Source organism: Athene cunicularia, assembly GCF_003259725.1.
Source record: "Athene cunicularia isolate RWA chromosome 28 unlocalized genomic scaffold, athCun1 chr28_part2, whole genome shotgun sequence".
NCBI classification, from domain to species: Eukaryota; Metazoa; Chordata; class Aves; order Strigiformes; family Strigidae; genus Athene; species Athene cunicularia.
The window spans coordinates 217,634-231,959 of record NW_020799140.1 but is presented as its reverse complement, the minus strand read 5'-3'; the positions used below and the strand labels follow the sequence as shown (position 1 = coordinate 231,959).

The 14,326-nt window shown below is 40.0% G+C and overlaps 1 protein-coding gene across 1 annotated transcript in view; it reads right to left on the bottom strand.

The window, feature by feature from the left end:
• Nucleotides 1-2,497: 2,497 nt before the first annotated feature.
• ELAVL1 (ELAV like RNA binding protein 1) overlaps nt 2,498-14,326 on the bottom strand; it is a 32,739-nt gene continuing 20,910 nt past the window's right edge. Inside the window, exons 6-7 of the mRNA XM_026865195.1 lie at nt 9,683-9,796; nt 2,498-8,383 (exon numbers count right to left, since the gene is read on the bottom strand). Of these exons, the coding sequence (XP_026720996.1) occupies nt 8,059-8,383; nt 9,683-9,796 (439 nt within the window). The 3' untranslated portion in view covers nt 2,498-8,058. The remainder of the gene's footprint in view (nt 8,384-9,682; nt 9,797-14,326) is intronic.

Genomic DNA, 14,326 nt, shown 5'->3' with positions numbered 1-14,326 from the left:
TTCCATCTTTCTAATAAGGCTAGAAGTGGAGTAAGCTTGATTAGCCTATTCATGAACACAGTTCTGATTCTTCTGAAAAAAAGTCAAATTCCAAATTGCACAATAACAATCCAATTCCTGTAGGGACAAAAGAGACAAAATATGAACAATTAAGTAAAAGCCTAATTCTATTTTGAAGAACATCACCTTTCATCATGGATCATTTAAAAACATCATGAGCAAGTTCTAAACAACAAAACCAGTAATGAACATGTGGCAAAAGTACAAAACTTCTTTGCACAATTAACAGATAATTTAAGTGTTAACACTAGCGTAAAATATCTAGGCGTTGTTTCATTTAATTTTGAAAATACCACATAGAAAACAATGCTCATAATTCCATCCACAGGATTCTACAAAGCTGCTGCTTCATTCAACAAATCTTTGTGCTGTTTCAATATGAAAATTCCTATTTGTCAAACTGCTCAAAAATAATTGCAGAAAATTTCCAAGCACTTGAATTGAAGCACAACCAAAGTATGAACTTGGTACATTTTTGCAGTTATTTCTAAAATAAGTTAATTTACATAAGTAGTCTCAAAATAACACAATGGGATTCAACTTCATTGTAGACATTTGGAAAGCAGTGTCATACTTTATTTAAAATAAACCCATGTAAAAACAAAGTTTAAATGAAAATGGTACCTGAAAAATAAATTATTTGATATAAAACAAATCAATAACTTAAAAACACACTAAATATACAAAATGTTTAACCATATACTGTACAGTATGGAAAACAATTGATAAAACCTTCTGTCCCACAAACAGATTAATTTATAAACAAAAGATTACATAAGGGAAATTAAATCAATAAAAAGACTAGAAGTACAGTATTAATTCAAAATTACTGGTCAAATAAAGGTTTATCCCAACTTATGTTTCAAATGTCTCAAGTAATTTTCTTCGCAATGACCAAGTGAAAAGGTTCAGCTGTACCACTGAAAAGTTGCTGAAAAATTTTTTAAAAATAAGGAACAACAGCATGAGGATAGGATTCTAAAACGTGAACACAGTAGCAATTTTTCAAGGTTTCAGGTGGCAGTTCGAGTACTGATTTTCCATCATTGTCAACAAAAAGATTTTAAGTGCTGAAAATTCCACTCAACAGAAAAATATTTCTAGTTCAACCTTCGTAAATGTTTTACCAAGTGTGATATATAACAAATAACCGCAGCAAGACCCCAAAAAAACAGTAACAGAATTCACGTCTACTCGCTGGGTGTCATGTTTTGCTTTAGAGATCATGAAGGCTTCAACTGTTTTGTTTTTTTTTTTTAAATCATGCAGGAGAAAGCGACACTTTAGAAGTCTTGTTTAGTTTTACTACACAAGACTCAGACAAAAACGATGCCGTACCTAACTCATCTCAGAGTGGACACTTTGAGAAAGGAACCGCAATTTTCCATTCTGCCAGCCGTGTCACGGAGAAGCCACAGAACAGGCAGGCACCACCTCTTACAAGCAAGAGAGAGGTAATTGCAACCGTATGAACTCCGCATTTTTAATTTTTTTTTTAATTATTAAGTAGAAAACCCAGTAAGGTATAAAACCCAAAGATAAACACTAGCCTCGTGACCTTCGTATTTATCAGTTCTGTTGTGCTGAGTATCCCAACACTGACAAGTGCAGAGCTACGTTAGAGGAACTTGCCTACGGCACAGAGTCTTCTGCTTCCAAATACAGAGATTGAAGTACCTAGGGTGACAAACGCAGTTCTTGGGGAGGAGGAAACAAAAAAACACACAAAAAAACCCCAAAACCAAAAAAAACAAAGTACGGCTCCACTAAGGGAGCTCAAAGGGAGCTGTGTTTTCTTACGCTAAATGTGAATTTGGTCCCTTCACCCTAAAGCTATTCTTTGGAGCCTAAAAATAGAAATGTTACAGTAAGGTGCTTCACTGAGAGTGTTACAAAGGACAAATTTCCTCATTAGAGAAGTCAAAAATATGGTAACCTTATGACAGAGGTAGCATTAAGACAAATTGCTCTGGATTTGACTTTTGTGATTGAACCATGAGATCACCATCAGCAGTTCACAAAAAGCTGTATGCTAAAGAACCTCCCACAAACCCTAACGCTTTGCAGGTAGATATATCAGAGGACCTACTTTCAATAAACAGTTTATTATAAGACCTGTTTATTTTGTTAAAAACTAAACATGGGGACAGTCTCCAAGGTGTTTTTGTTTTTGTTTTTTTTAAAAAAAGCACACATGTAACTATAAACTATCCCAAAGTAACTTCAGTTATTACAGTTAAGAATACACTGGAAAAAAAAAAAATCTCTCCTGAAATATTTGAAGAATCTCTACTTTATTGACCTTACCCAGAACATTAAAGAAACATAAGATTATAATAAACGTTTAAGGACCTTCAGGACTATTCATTTCCAAAACTTAGCATTCAAAATAATGGATTGCCTTTACACATATTCATCATTTTGGTTTTAACTGCTGAACAGTCCTTCTATAAATGTAACTATGCCAATTATCTTTTTTTTAAAGCTTTTTAATTGCTTTGTATAAATAACATTACTACAACGTTCGATACCCCTACAAAAATAGGTGTCCTCTCCATACTGACACCCTTTGGTCATCTGGACGAATGTAAGTGACCACAAAGTGACCAACTAGTACTCACTGCAGTGAGAAATTTATCCTACTTTAGTGACTTGTGTATCTCTGAGTTGTCAGCGGGTTCCATGCCATCATGATACAGACAGATGAGAAAACGTGACCAACCAAAGAGAAGGAAAGGTGTGCGGACACACACCACCGTGGGGTGCTGTTCTGGACAGTGGTGTTTCCTGACTTCTCCTTCCACCCTAAAGGATGGATCCTCAAGTCCTTCTCAGTCCCAGAGCTAGAACAGAAGCGAAGGGATTGGCACAAGCTCGGCACGGGAGGCAACATTAACTGCATTGGCTGGGGTCCCCTCCCTCAGAGAAGAGTGGAGCACAGCGTGTCAAGTAAACCAAACTTACGACGACGTAGCTTGAAGAACAAAATAAATTCAACACTTCAATATACAGACACCATCTAAAATTGAATCATAAGAAAGCTAAACACACTAAGCTGCTTTGATTCCACTCATGTTTATCGCTTTTCTGATGTCGCCATCTCCTTATCTGAAGGAACTGTACTCGCCTCTGCCAGCTTATACCAAGTACACAGCAACAGTAGAGTTTCCTTCTCCACATTTACTGTGAAATTTCCCTATCTGCAAATGGTTAACAGAAGGTTTAAACTGTGATTAGGCTTGTGGCTAGCTTTCTGCACAAGGGTGAATTCCATTCACAGTGGAAATTTGGGAAGCAAGTGTAAGTTACTGAGCAGGAATAAAAACTTGCATTAATAAATCAACAGACTAGAAAAGACCAAGTCCGAATAAAGCCTTCAAGGAATTTTAATTTTGACAAAACTCGAATTTTCGTACATACTAAGGAAACCGGATTTCTTTTCCAAAATTTGTTTTTATACTGTACAACACAACTAAAGCCCAGAACATCTGCAGAGGAGTTTAGAGGTGGTCTTCAACCATGACCAGGACAGTCTTGCTCTCAGCTAGGCATTGTCTCATTTTGGAGTGAAACTCCACAGTCTCACAAAGAATGAAGACTGCTCACGTGCAATTCTGGAAGCAGCCCCATAACAAGCACGGGTAGCAGCCATGCCTGGGCCTGTCAAGAGCCTTACTGGAGTACCAGATACAAGCGGTATTTGAAAAAAGTGGAGAAGGGATAGGTATCAAGTAAGGGCAGCAGAGTTTCCCTTTCAAAAGAAATACCGAGATGAAACAAAGTGATGCTAAAGCTAAAAGTGACAAAGCAGTATTAAAGTGACATTGGATATTCAGGAAATTTTACCACTTGAAAAAAATAATTGGCTTAACATTCAAAGTCCTGAAGACTGACCGAGTCCCAGCGTAAGATCCCGCCCTTGCACGGTGAGAAGCGTTTGTATTGGCACAGAAGCCAAAGGTGACCGGTTTGTACGCTGCCTTCCAAACCAGATGGCTCACGGCCAGTGAAGGGAAAACCCAGGGTGACTCACCTACGGAAGCAAAGGGCAGTTTCTAATGAAGTGCTGAGTATTCACATGCAAACAAATTCTCTCTTTGTGAAAGCAAGTGAGTTTTGGACAAAGCAAACAGGTCCATCTGAAAATAAAGCCCAGGTGAAGCCTGACAGTGGTATCACTGGTCCTGCCGTTCCTGTTCCCAGTCAGCAGATCTTCAGCTCTGAGGACAGCTACCCTGACCACAAGGGGACTGATGATAAAGCCTTCTCTCCCCTTTTCTTTCTAAACACAGACAGGTAAGACTTCTCATTTTGTCACCACATTTGTCTGTTTGATCAAGTAAGTGTAAAAAGGAAGTGGTGTCACCCAAATTGCAGGTTCAGGAAAGGCAGACTGATCCCTTCAGAAATGCTGGCACAAACACCAAACACTGCCCCCCGAGATATGGGAAAGCCTCTCTATGAGGCCCTGAAATAGCAGCCTGGCCATAACTGTGTGTTTTCGTAAGGAATTATACCTGATCCTTCAGAAGCAGGTCCCTGGGGGAGTCCTGCAAGACTTCTAAACTATTCTGAAGGACCCCACAACATTCCCATCACAGCTGTTCCCTGTAGCACATCTCCAGTATGGACCATCAAACCCAGGTCCTTAAAATCTGATCATCACATCCTAACGCAGCATCCAAAACTTTCCAGTACTCATGACTTCATTCAGCCTACTGCATCTGACCACAAAGGTAAGAGTCCTCTGGTTTGAGACAGGCCTTTGGTTTTACGAAGATTTTCTAAGCAGAGACAGAATCGTCACTTGAAGGAAATGTCTGTTCCATCAATTAAAGGATGAAAAGCAGAATGTATCTGCAGTTTTTTAAACCCCCTGAGGATTAAGAGGTGAAAACCTCTCTTGAAGCAAGTATGTCCAATGCAGACCTTCAAAGGGGGTATGCTGGATGACATGGTAAGGAAACCAGCTGCTCCTACCTTTCTGGTTAGAACTGCTGGCAGATTTGTTGTTAGAATTTAGCTTCCACTTCCAGAAACTTCCTTTTGTTCTTTGTTGTTCAGGACCAAACGCATCAAGAATATCTACACAATCCTTTCTTGACCAGACACTTACGCCAAGTTCTTCTTGACTGTTAGAACAGTGCAGACCACATGCTTCAGGTATCAGCTCTTAATATTTTAGCAGGATTTTTCTTCCTCTTTTCCTGACCCAAACAGCAGTTCTTCGTTCACACAAATTGCCTGGTAACTATTTTCAGAGCAACTATCAAATGAAGATGGGATCAGATGTTTCCCAAAAGAGATGTTTTCATACTGCTACTGAAACAGTTTCCTGCATTTCCTTCTTATTTAACAAAGAATGAGAGATGGAAAAACAGGGAAGCATTCAGATGACAGTGATGCCAAAAAGCCTCCAAGAAAAGTTTTATTAAAGCAGTGACAGCTGGTGAGCTCACAGCAGTGTGCTGCTGGCACTGCTGCAACGACCAGCACACTTGCAATGATTACTGATGCAAAGTCACATTTAGGGTGTCATTTATTGGAAGTCAGAACACCCATCTAAATGCTGTGATAAAACAGTAACTCCCATACAGACTGAGAATTAACCTTATATGACATAAAGCAAGAGAGAACGACAGGAAATTGGAAACGAGTGCACACCCACTCCTGTGGAACAGGACAGTGTGAGATTAAGAGGTGACGGGACACAGTAAGAGGACTTCCCCATACTAGAGAGTTTTAACTTGGGAGAGTTCCCCTGAATCTCAAGCAGTATTCATTGAAGTGATAAAAGAATGATGATGGAACTAGTGGGAACATCTGGAATAGACAGTCTGAAAGCACACTTTTGGGGTGGGAGCTGTTGGTTGCTCTGTCACAGCCACTGTTCTACAGCCCATCGTGCTTCTCAGACGACGGTGGAGTGAAAGGACTGGCAGGAAAGGCAAGGCTGGATGCATTCATAGTAAAAATCCCACTGAGATTCACTGCACACAAGCTGAAGAACAGCGGGAGGCTGCCCACCACGTGAACACCTGTCTGTACAGCTTTAAGTACACCGCAGGCAGTTCCAGAAATGTCAGCAACAGCATTTGCTAGGCAGAGCTGAAGGTAATCAACGGAGATGGGCAGCTAGTTCAGCCGCTCTTCGGTGGCAGCACGCAGAGATGCTGATGGGCTGAGCAAGACTGCAGATCCTACTGCAGGAACCGGAGAGATGACTGCAAACACAAGGCACAGTCAGCTAGGGACGGAGCGACACAAACAGGCGGCATGGAGCAGCCTCCGGAATTTGAAAATAAACTTTGGGACTGGTAGAGGTTCACACACAAAAAAAGGAGACACTGCAATGAAACTGCCGCTGACCTCATACGCACATTGGCTCTACCTTCTGGCAACTGGACTTAAACACTGGGCCTGAAAGGTGCCCAGGCCAAGTCTCTAGTCGTGCACAGTATCCTTACACAGCCTTTACCTGATAGAGTCATCCTTTTCAGGCTTCCTAGCAAAGAACACCTGCAGGGTTACATCAGCCCGTGGCACATAGAAACTACGTGACAGATTTATTGTCGTGTGCTTGTTTCACAACCCTTTTTCTTCTACTGTCAAAGGAGTAACTTAAAACTCTTAAGGAGGAATACAGTTCTTTAAAACAACACTCGTTTGAAAGCTGGACACTTTGTGCAATACTTAGCAAAAAAATAACAGAAAATAAAAAACAAAACAAAATTTGAGCAAAACAAAATCAAATTTAATGTTCTTAAATGCAAAAGTAAAAACAAACAAAAAACACAAAAAAGCAAAAGAAAATTAACAGAAACAGAACAACTCAAAGTTTCAAGGCAGTCTGCAGAAAACTTGGGGGATTAATCTTTAAATCTACAAATCAAAGGGTTTTTTTGTTAATATCTAACTTGCAAGTAGTAAGTACTTTTCTGCTGAGTGTTCAATAAGTAAAGCTAGTTGTCAAAACAAAATCCTATTAAAATAGAAAAAAAATCTAGCACTCATTAGAAGGGATGCGAGAAATACAATGCTCAAATGTTTATAACTGTTTTTTTCTTTACAGAATACAACTACCAAAGGAATTCAAACTATAATGATCTTTGAAAATGAGTAAGTATCTTGCTGCATTACAATGTACCAGTAAGTAGTGCACCATGCATTAAATACTTGGACAGAAGAGATTCAGTTTGATAAAGTAGCAACATATATATTCACACTCTCTTTTTGGAGTTTCATTTTGAGTCTGAAATCTTCCTGGAGTTTCTCTGAAACTCTTTGGTCCATTCCTATTAGAAAGTGGGCTTTAAAAGTAATGTTTTCTAAAAACCTTTGAATTTGACAGCTCGGCCACTGCTCAGTGTGCAACTTACCTCATCAATGGTGTTAAAAGTTATGCTGGCATGCTACTACTTACAAGACCTTGACTTTAAAAAGCCTAATCCTCAACTACAGATGCAGTAATGAGTATTAATTCATCAAACAATTTACTGTCAACTAAAACATTAGTATTTCTCAACTTTTCTTCCATACTACTGAGTCTGGGGTAGAGGAGGTCAGGGGAATGGGTAGGAAAAACAACAAACACAAAAAACAAGAAAATTAATGAATTCAGCCTGATATTTTTTTTCAGAAAATTCCAGTTTTTGCAGACAACATTCAATGGAACAAATGTTAGTCTCATAAGTGAAAGCATGCTTCAATTTTACCACCATCCAGAGGGTCTAGTTAATGCAATCTACTTAAGATTTCAGGGGATTTTTAACATGTTTTAAATGAAATAACTTAAAGGAACTTAAAATTGGTCTAACATTGTGGGATTTCAAACATTTGAACATGTCAGTTGCATCCCAGAATATAAAACCTTTTTCACTTCTCATTTAGACTAAGACAAACACTTGTGAAAATTGGCGCAAAATGAGTTTTACACTAACAAAAATGTTTCAACTTCTGTCACTCAATTATCTATTCCATACAAAAAGCACGAGCAAGTTATTTGTGGGACTTGTTGGTTTTGAAGGAAACCTGTAAGATTTTGTCCCCCAGGCGGTAGCCATTAAGACTTGCTATGGCCATTGCAGCTTCTTCATAGTTTGTCATGGTCACAAAACCAAAACCTTTGCACTTGTTGGTGTTGAAATCTCGAATAACTTTCACATTGGTAACCGCACCAAAGGGGCCAAACATCTGCCAGAGGATTCCCTCATCAGCATCTTGACCAAGGTTGTAGATGAAGATACACCAGCCAGAAGATGCGTTTCCTGGAACATTTACACCAGAAAGCCCACTCATGTGATCTACACCCATAGGAGAGAACCTAGCAAATAAAAAGCACAATATTTCATGTAAAAGTTCAATTCAATTAAGCAAGTTAACTTGAATGGGAAGCAACTGAGAATGAATATTTTTCTACATGGACATCAAAACTGCCAGAAAGAAATGTTTCCCCATTCAAATTGACAATCAAATTGACAGCTGCCAGGAAGGAAAAAGTTAAGTATTCCATCTACTTTATCAATAGGGCACTATCCTTGGACATAGGTAGGCAACAGGACAGTTGCAAGGCAAGATTATGTGATCACCTTCACAGGGGACCTGGGTTGATCTCAAACTCAGCCAGGCTGTTAAGAGTGCTCCATGGCATCAGTGCAGAACTACTGAGTGCAGGTAACAGGCAACACCTCCCCAGAGGCCCCAGCTTGCTTCAAGCCACCCTCGGGCATCTCCCGCTTATTCTGCTCAAGGGGATTGCATCCCATATCCTCCTTTTCTTGCCTCTAAGATAGCACATTGGGAACTCTTAAGTCAAACAGTTTCTTTGGGTTTTGCTGGGGCGGGAGGGAGTTTTGTTTTTAGGAGTAGAGAGCGTGCGTTATTAATTTAAATTTCTTTTTTTTGTGGAATAGAACAAAGCCTACTCCCTTTTCCACCATAAGGCAGCAGGTGCTGGCAAACACTCCCAATACGAGCAGGCTACTGGGTAAGCCACATCTGTGCATACTCACAGCTACTAGGCAGCTAAGAAAATAACGGCACTTCGTCAATTCTCAGTAGCTGGGATGCCCCACACTTCTAGCTACAGAATTTAAATCTCACGTTTTTATTCCTTCATACTGGTTATGCAGATATTCTAACTAGAGTAGCTTTCAAACATCAAAATAGCAAACCACATTTAAGTACACAGTTTCACAATTTCAGTATGCATGTATGGTTTTCTTATTTATTTTATACCAACTTCATAAAAGGAAAACTTATCTGACTTTACTGAACTGGATTTTTTAAAACACCTACCCACTCACTCTTCCTAAACCCCATCTCCTGCCCAGTACCCCAGAAGTATTTATGCAAAAACCCTTTCCTTTTTAGGTCTTGCTTTGTATTATTTTCTCTTCTCCTACAACCCACATCCCTAATTCCCCTTTATTCTACTTCTGCTCTCCATCCTAGAAATTCAAAGCTTCAGAATATTTTAATGCAGTATTACAGTTGCACAGCTAAGCACTCAAAGGTCAGGAAATGTGAAAGTTAAGGCAAAAAACTCTATTTGATCCCTTGTGCTTATGTATTATTTAAAAATGTGAGGTCACGTGATTGTAGAAATATAATTATACTATACCAGGGGTTCCCAAACTGTGGTGTACCACTGGTGATATGCAAACCACTTAAAAGCGGTACACGTGCTGCTCTCTGCCAAGAACATGGCGGTGGCAGTTCCTGATTCTCTGCTGACCTGGAGAAAACAGGGAATGGATGTCTGGGCAGTGAACGCTGCATTAAGTGCCAAACACTTCCCCACTGACTTTTTCTTGCCCTGCATAAAGGTAGGAGCTGCTGTAGTCTTTCTATAGAAGGGAGGGCTCAAGGCAACGTGCATCAGAAGGAAGGGGAGCAGAGCTGCAGCAGCACACACACACACAGGGAAGTCAGCTCATGTTCAGTGTGGCACTTGGCTTGATGCACTCACACAAGATAACCACTCAGTCCCCATCTCCCCCGCCCCAAGCTCTCTGGTGCCCAGAGAGCTCATTTCCTTGGATGCCTGAGCTATCAGACCCTCCTGGACCCAGAGCAGGGGGAGCCCTTCCCCTCCATCACACCCTAGCTGCTGCGGGCTGCCTGGAGGCACCGGAGATGACCTGGCCCAGCTGGCTCCCTGCCACTGGTGTTTCCAGAGCCCAGTGCGGACACACCTGAGCTCATGCCGCACATACTCACTGCTGCTGCCACTGTTGGCCAGCCCCAAGCAAATCCAAGTTTGGGAATCCTTGTACTACAGTAAAACTGAAAAAGCAGTTAAGAGTATCAGAATGTGAATGAGACGCACTAATCCGTGTGATCTGATGATTATGTGACATATCTACAATTTGGTTTGCTTTTATTTTAAAATGTTCCTGTGTTTGCATGCTTTATACACTTACTTTTTCTGACAGACACCTTCAGTTCTGTAGCTTCTTTCCATTTAAGTAATGATCTGGTAGGATGTATTTATCTTAATATCTGGAAAGTTTTCATCTCAACAGATCACCAGTCTTGGGTTCCTGCTCACGTGTACGGGAGCAGAAAATCTCTAAGCTCAGAACTGCCTGATGTTGGTTCCAGCAGTCAGTGTAGCTCTGAACCTGCTTGCTATAAAGCCTCAGGCTCTGCCCACAAGCCCAGATCAACAGTACATCAAGGATTGGAAACACTTGTAAAAGAGCAGCTGGGGGTTCAACACAGGAAGACGACAAGTCTAAATGCATACTACAGGCAAAATAATTTAAAATAGCAAGTACCTCTGTTCTTTGGATACACTTTCAAACAGATTCTCCTCTTCCTGCTTTGATTCACAAAAATGTTACTGTTTTTTTAAAAAAAACAGGGTAGAAACACCCCTAAAAGACTTGAAGAGTCATTTGAAAAAAAACAACAATAGGAAACATAACTGCACACATAATATTCCTCTTACCCAGTTCTAATATGATTCCAAAATGAAGCTATACTTTGCAAGTTTACATGAAAAAAGAAACCTTTCACAAAAGTTTCTGGTTGGTTAAAAAGCAACCATTAAAAAAAATTTGCAAAAATGACAGTAAACATAATATAGGATTAGACCTATGTGGAAGGCTAAGTTTACGTTTAGACTTGCATCCACCTGGAAGCACGACACAGGACAGAGGCCATGAGCGAGAGCACTCACGATGAGTAGAGCGGGCTCCTACTGCAATTCAGCTGAGCTGATAAATCTCTATGCTTATCCTGGACTGAAGGCCTGCACAAGAGGGACACAAGATCTCTTGGTTAGCTTGGGATAACAGCCTGTACGTAGCCTGGCACAGAGCAGCTGACATGTAATAACTCTTTATCCTACAGGAAAAAATTTCTCTGATCACACAAATTTAAGATGACTCTTAGAAAGTTATACTTAAGGATGTTTACAATTTGGGCAAACACTAAAGCCCACAGAGATCCAAGATGTTTCAATGTTTTATAATTCCATTAATACTGTAAATTTCAAATGATCTCAGTCTTCTCATACTTACTGCTGGTGCCCTCATTTTTGTTGTGTTTATTTTTGTACTGTCTCCTCCACGCGGCTTTTTCAATCCTCCCTAAGCATCTGTAGATGATGTTATCTATGGATGGTTCTTTTAAGTCATGCTAGCCTCAAAACTCCAACATCTTGTGACATTAAGTATCAACACAGTGTATTTTTAATTATATCTTTTTCACTTTATAAGCTTCTCGTTTATGTGAACAACCTTTTGCTCTACAGTTATGAGACAGAAATCTCCATTTAATAGATTGTGGGATTACTTTAACACACTAGAGGACAATCTCAGAAATGACACTCCTAAATGAAAACAACTTATTTTTAGTTCTGTGAAAGTCCTATAAATTCTTTTTGCTGGATTCTCTGCAATCCGAAGACAGCTATACACAGTATCGCAAGTGGGAGCAATCCCACATCTTACACAATGCTAATAAGCAGTAATATTTTTAAATATTAGCCTATGTTGCCTTCTCACATGAGCTTGGAATCTTTCTATTTTTGAACAGTTCCATAAAGAGCAGGAGTTCAACTACACTGATAACAGGCACATCCACTGTTTTCCCCACAAGCAATTTTTTCTCCTATACCCCAATACAGATAGGAACAACCTCCAGTGTACAAAACAAGGCTTGTTGAGAAGTCAGTGATACAAGCTTTAAGCCTGAAATAACAGGGTGCTAAATTAAACAGCCACGTATCAGAGAGCAGCAGCAATAAGGGGTTTCAGTGCCACAAACTGCTAGGAGTTCGATGAAGTACTACTCTGGATGTTTTTCTTCTGTGGCTTTGTCAACACAGGCAACTTGCATCCAAATTACAAATTTGCTTCAAAGCTGAAAATTTGAAACATTTCACTGAAGTGAAAAACAGAACAGATGCATGGGAGCTGTTTGATCAATAATGGCAGCAACAAGGTGAAACACGCTAATGTCTTCTCGCATTTCCCCTTGAGCAAAGAATTATCAAGAAATAACAACTCCCCCTACAAGCATTTTGGGCCTAACTGATAGACTCTGATATCAACAGAAGTATGCACATTAAAGTAAGTGGGAACTGGCTCCAACCCTGATCAAGTCTGAAAGCAAAACCACCTGAACTGGGAATACTTTCGAGATTTGAAAGAAGATTGTTCCAGCATAAAGCTCTAGTGAGCTGTAAAAGCGCAGGAGTTCTGGGGACAGCCTTCTCAAGCTTTAGGAGCCAAACTGCTTAATTGCCGCGGAGTTCAACACCTAAAGATCTGCTCTTCTGTTTAAGCAAACAAATCTGATACCCAAAAGAAAGCCTTGCCCCAGGGGTTCTCTCTATCCTCCACGCACTATCCCATGCTGAAGCATCATTCCTCCCGGATGGAAACAGAACACACTTTGGACTGTGTCTCAGGATTAGCAGGTGAACCCAGCGCTCAGCAGGACAAGGCATTAAGACCAGTTCCTGATGTGAGCCACAAATACCACAGGAACTACAAGGGATTAACAGAACACTAAACAAAAGAGTCTGAGCAATATCTGTAGGAAATTAATAATTACAAATTAGAGATACTAAAGGTTTAATCCCGGATTTACAGGGATATGATGGAATGAGATGAAGTGTAATCAAAATGTCAGTTTAAGTATTCAACCTCTTTGTAGCAGAGACCACAAGTGTAATTTATACAGCCTGTGAGCTCTTCTGAAGCAGCTTATCCTTTCATCATGTTTTGTTCACTACACAAAACAAACAAGACTCAGTCCAAGCTAAGGTTCCTAAGCTTTACCACAGTATGAATAATTGTAACTCATTGAATTCACCACCCTTTTAGGAAGGCTCACTAGAAAAACTCGCAGTTAACACCAAGGGTGAGAAGTCAGACGGGCTGTGGGATGGTGTGTGCGTTGTGCATACATGTACATATGTTTATGCACGCGCATGTGACCGAGGGAAGGAAGTTTTATAGTAAGTGTTAGAGTTCTTGCAAGTCTGTGACAAAACATGGAGAGACGGACAGTTCTTGTCAAGTCAGCTGGTGAATCTTGTCTCCATAGTTATGTGTAACACCGTGGCTTAGCCCAGAACTGTCCTGTCACTACCTCTGCCAGCCTGCAGTACCTACAACTCTTCAGCTCTTCCTCCATCAGCAAGCTGATAACTTGGAGCAGAAGTTGACCAAAATGTGTTGACAAATGAGCACTGGGCACAGATGATTTGAGGGGACATAGTTACCACAGAAGCAGGAATGGAACAGACAGACACTTTCTTCTGTCTTATCCCCACTTGTGAAAACCCATGCCTATAGAAACATGGGAAATGCACTGAAATAGCACTAATGCTGCTCTTCATGGTACAATAAAAGAACAATGAACAAACCAGCCATTAAAATTTAGTTTCACCTGCAACTACTAACACAAATATATTAATCATTTTTACTGTTACTGAGTGATCATTACAGGACAGAATTAGTTATTTAGTATCTTAATTATGGATGTATTATTTGTACTGCTTATTCTGATGCACCTTAATTCTGTTATAAATTTTAAGGGGAAGAATGATGATGAAAATGTCCAATTACATTAAGAATGAAAACATGAGACATAAGCCTCAAGATTTTACTAGGACCGGGACACACTGTAGCCCTGGCTGATGCAAAAAGACAGATGTGTAAGTTTTTTAATATTTCACCTAAAATGTAGAATTTAATTCCTTGGTGTGGCTTAGAAGGTTTGGGTATGGAGATCTGGATGAGGGCTT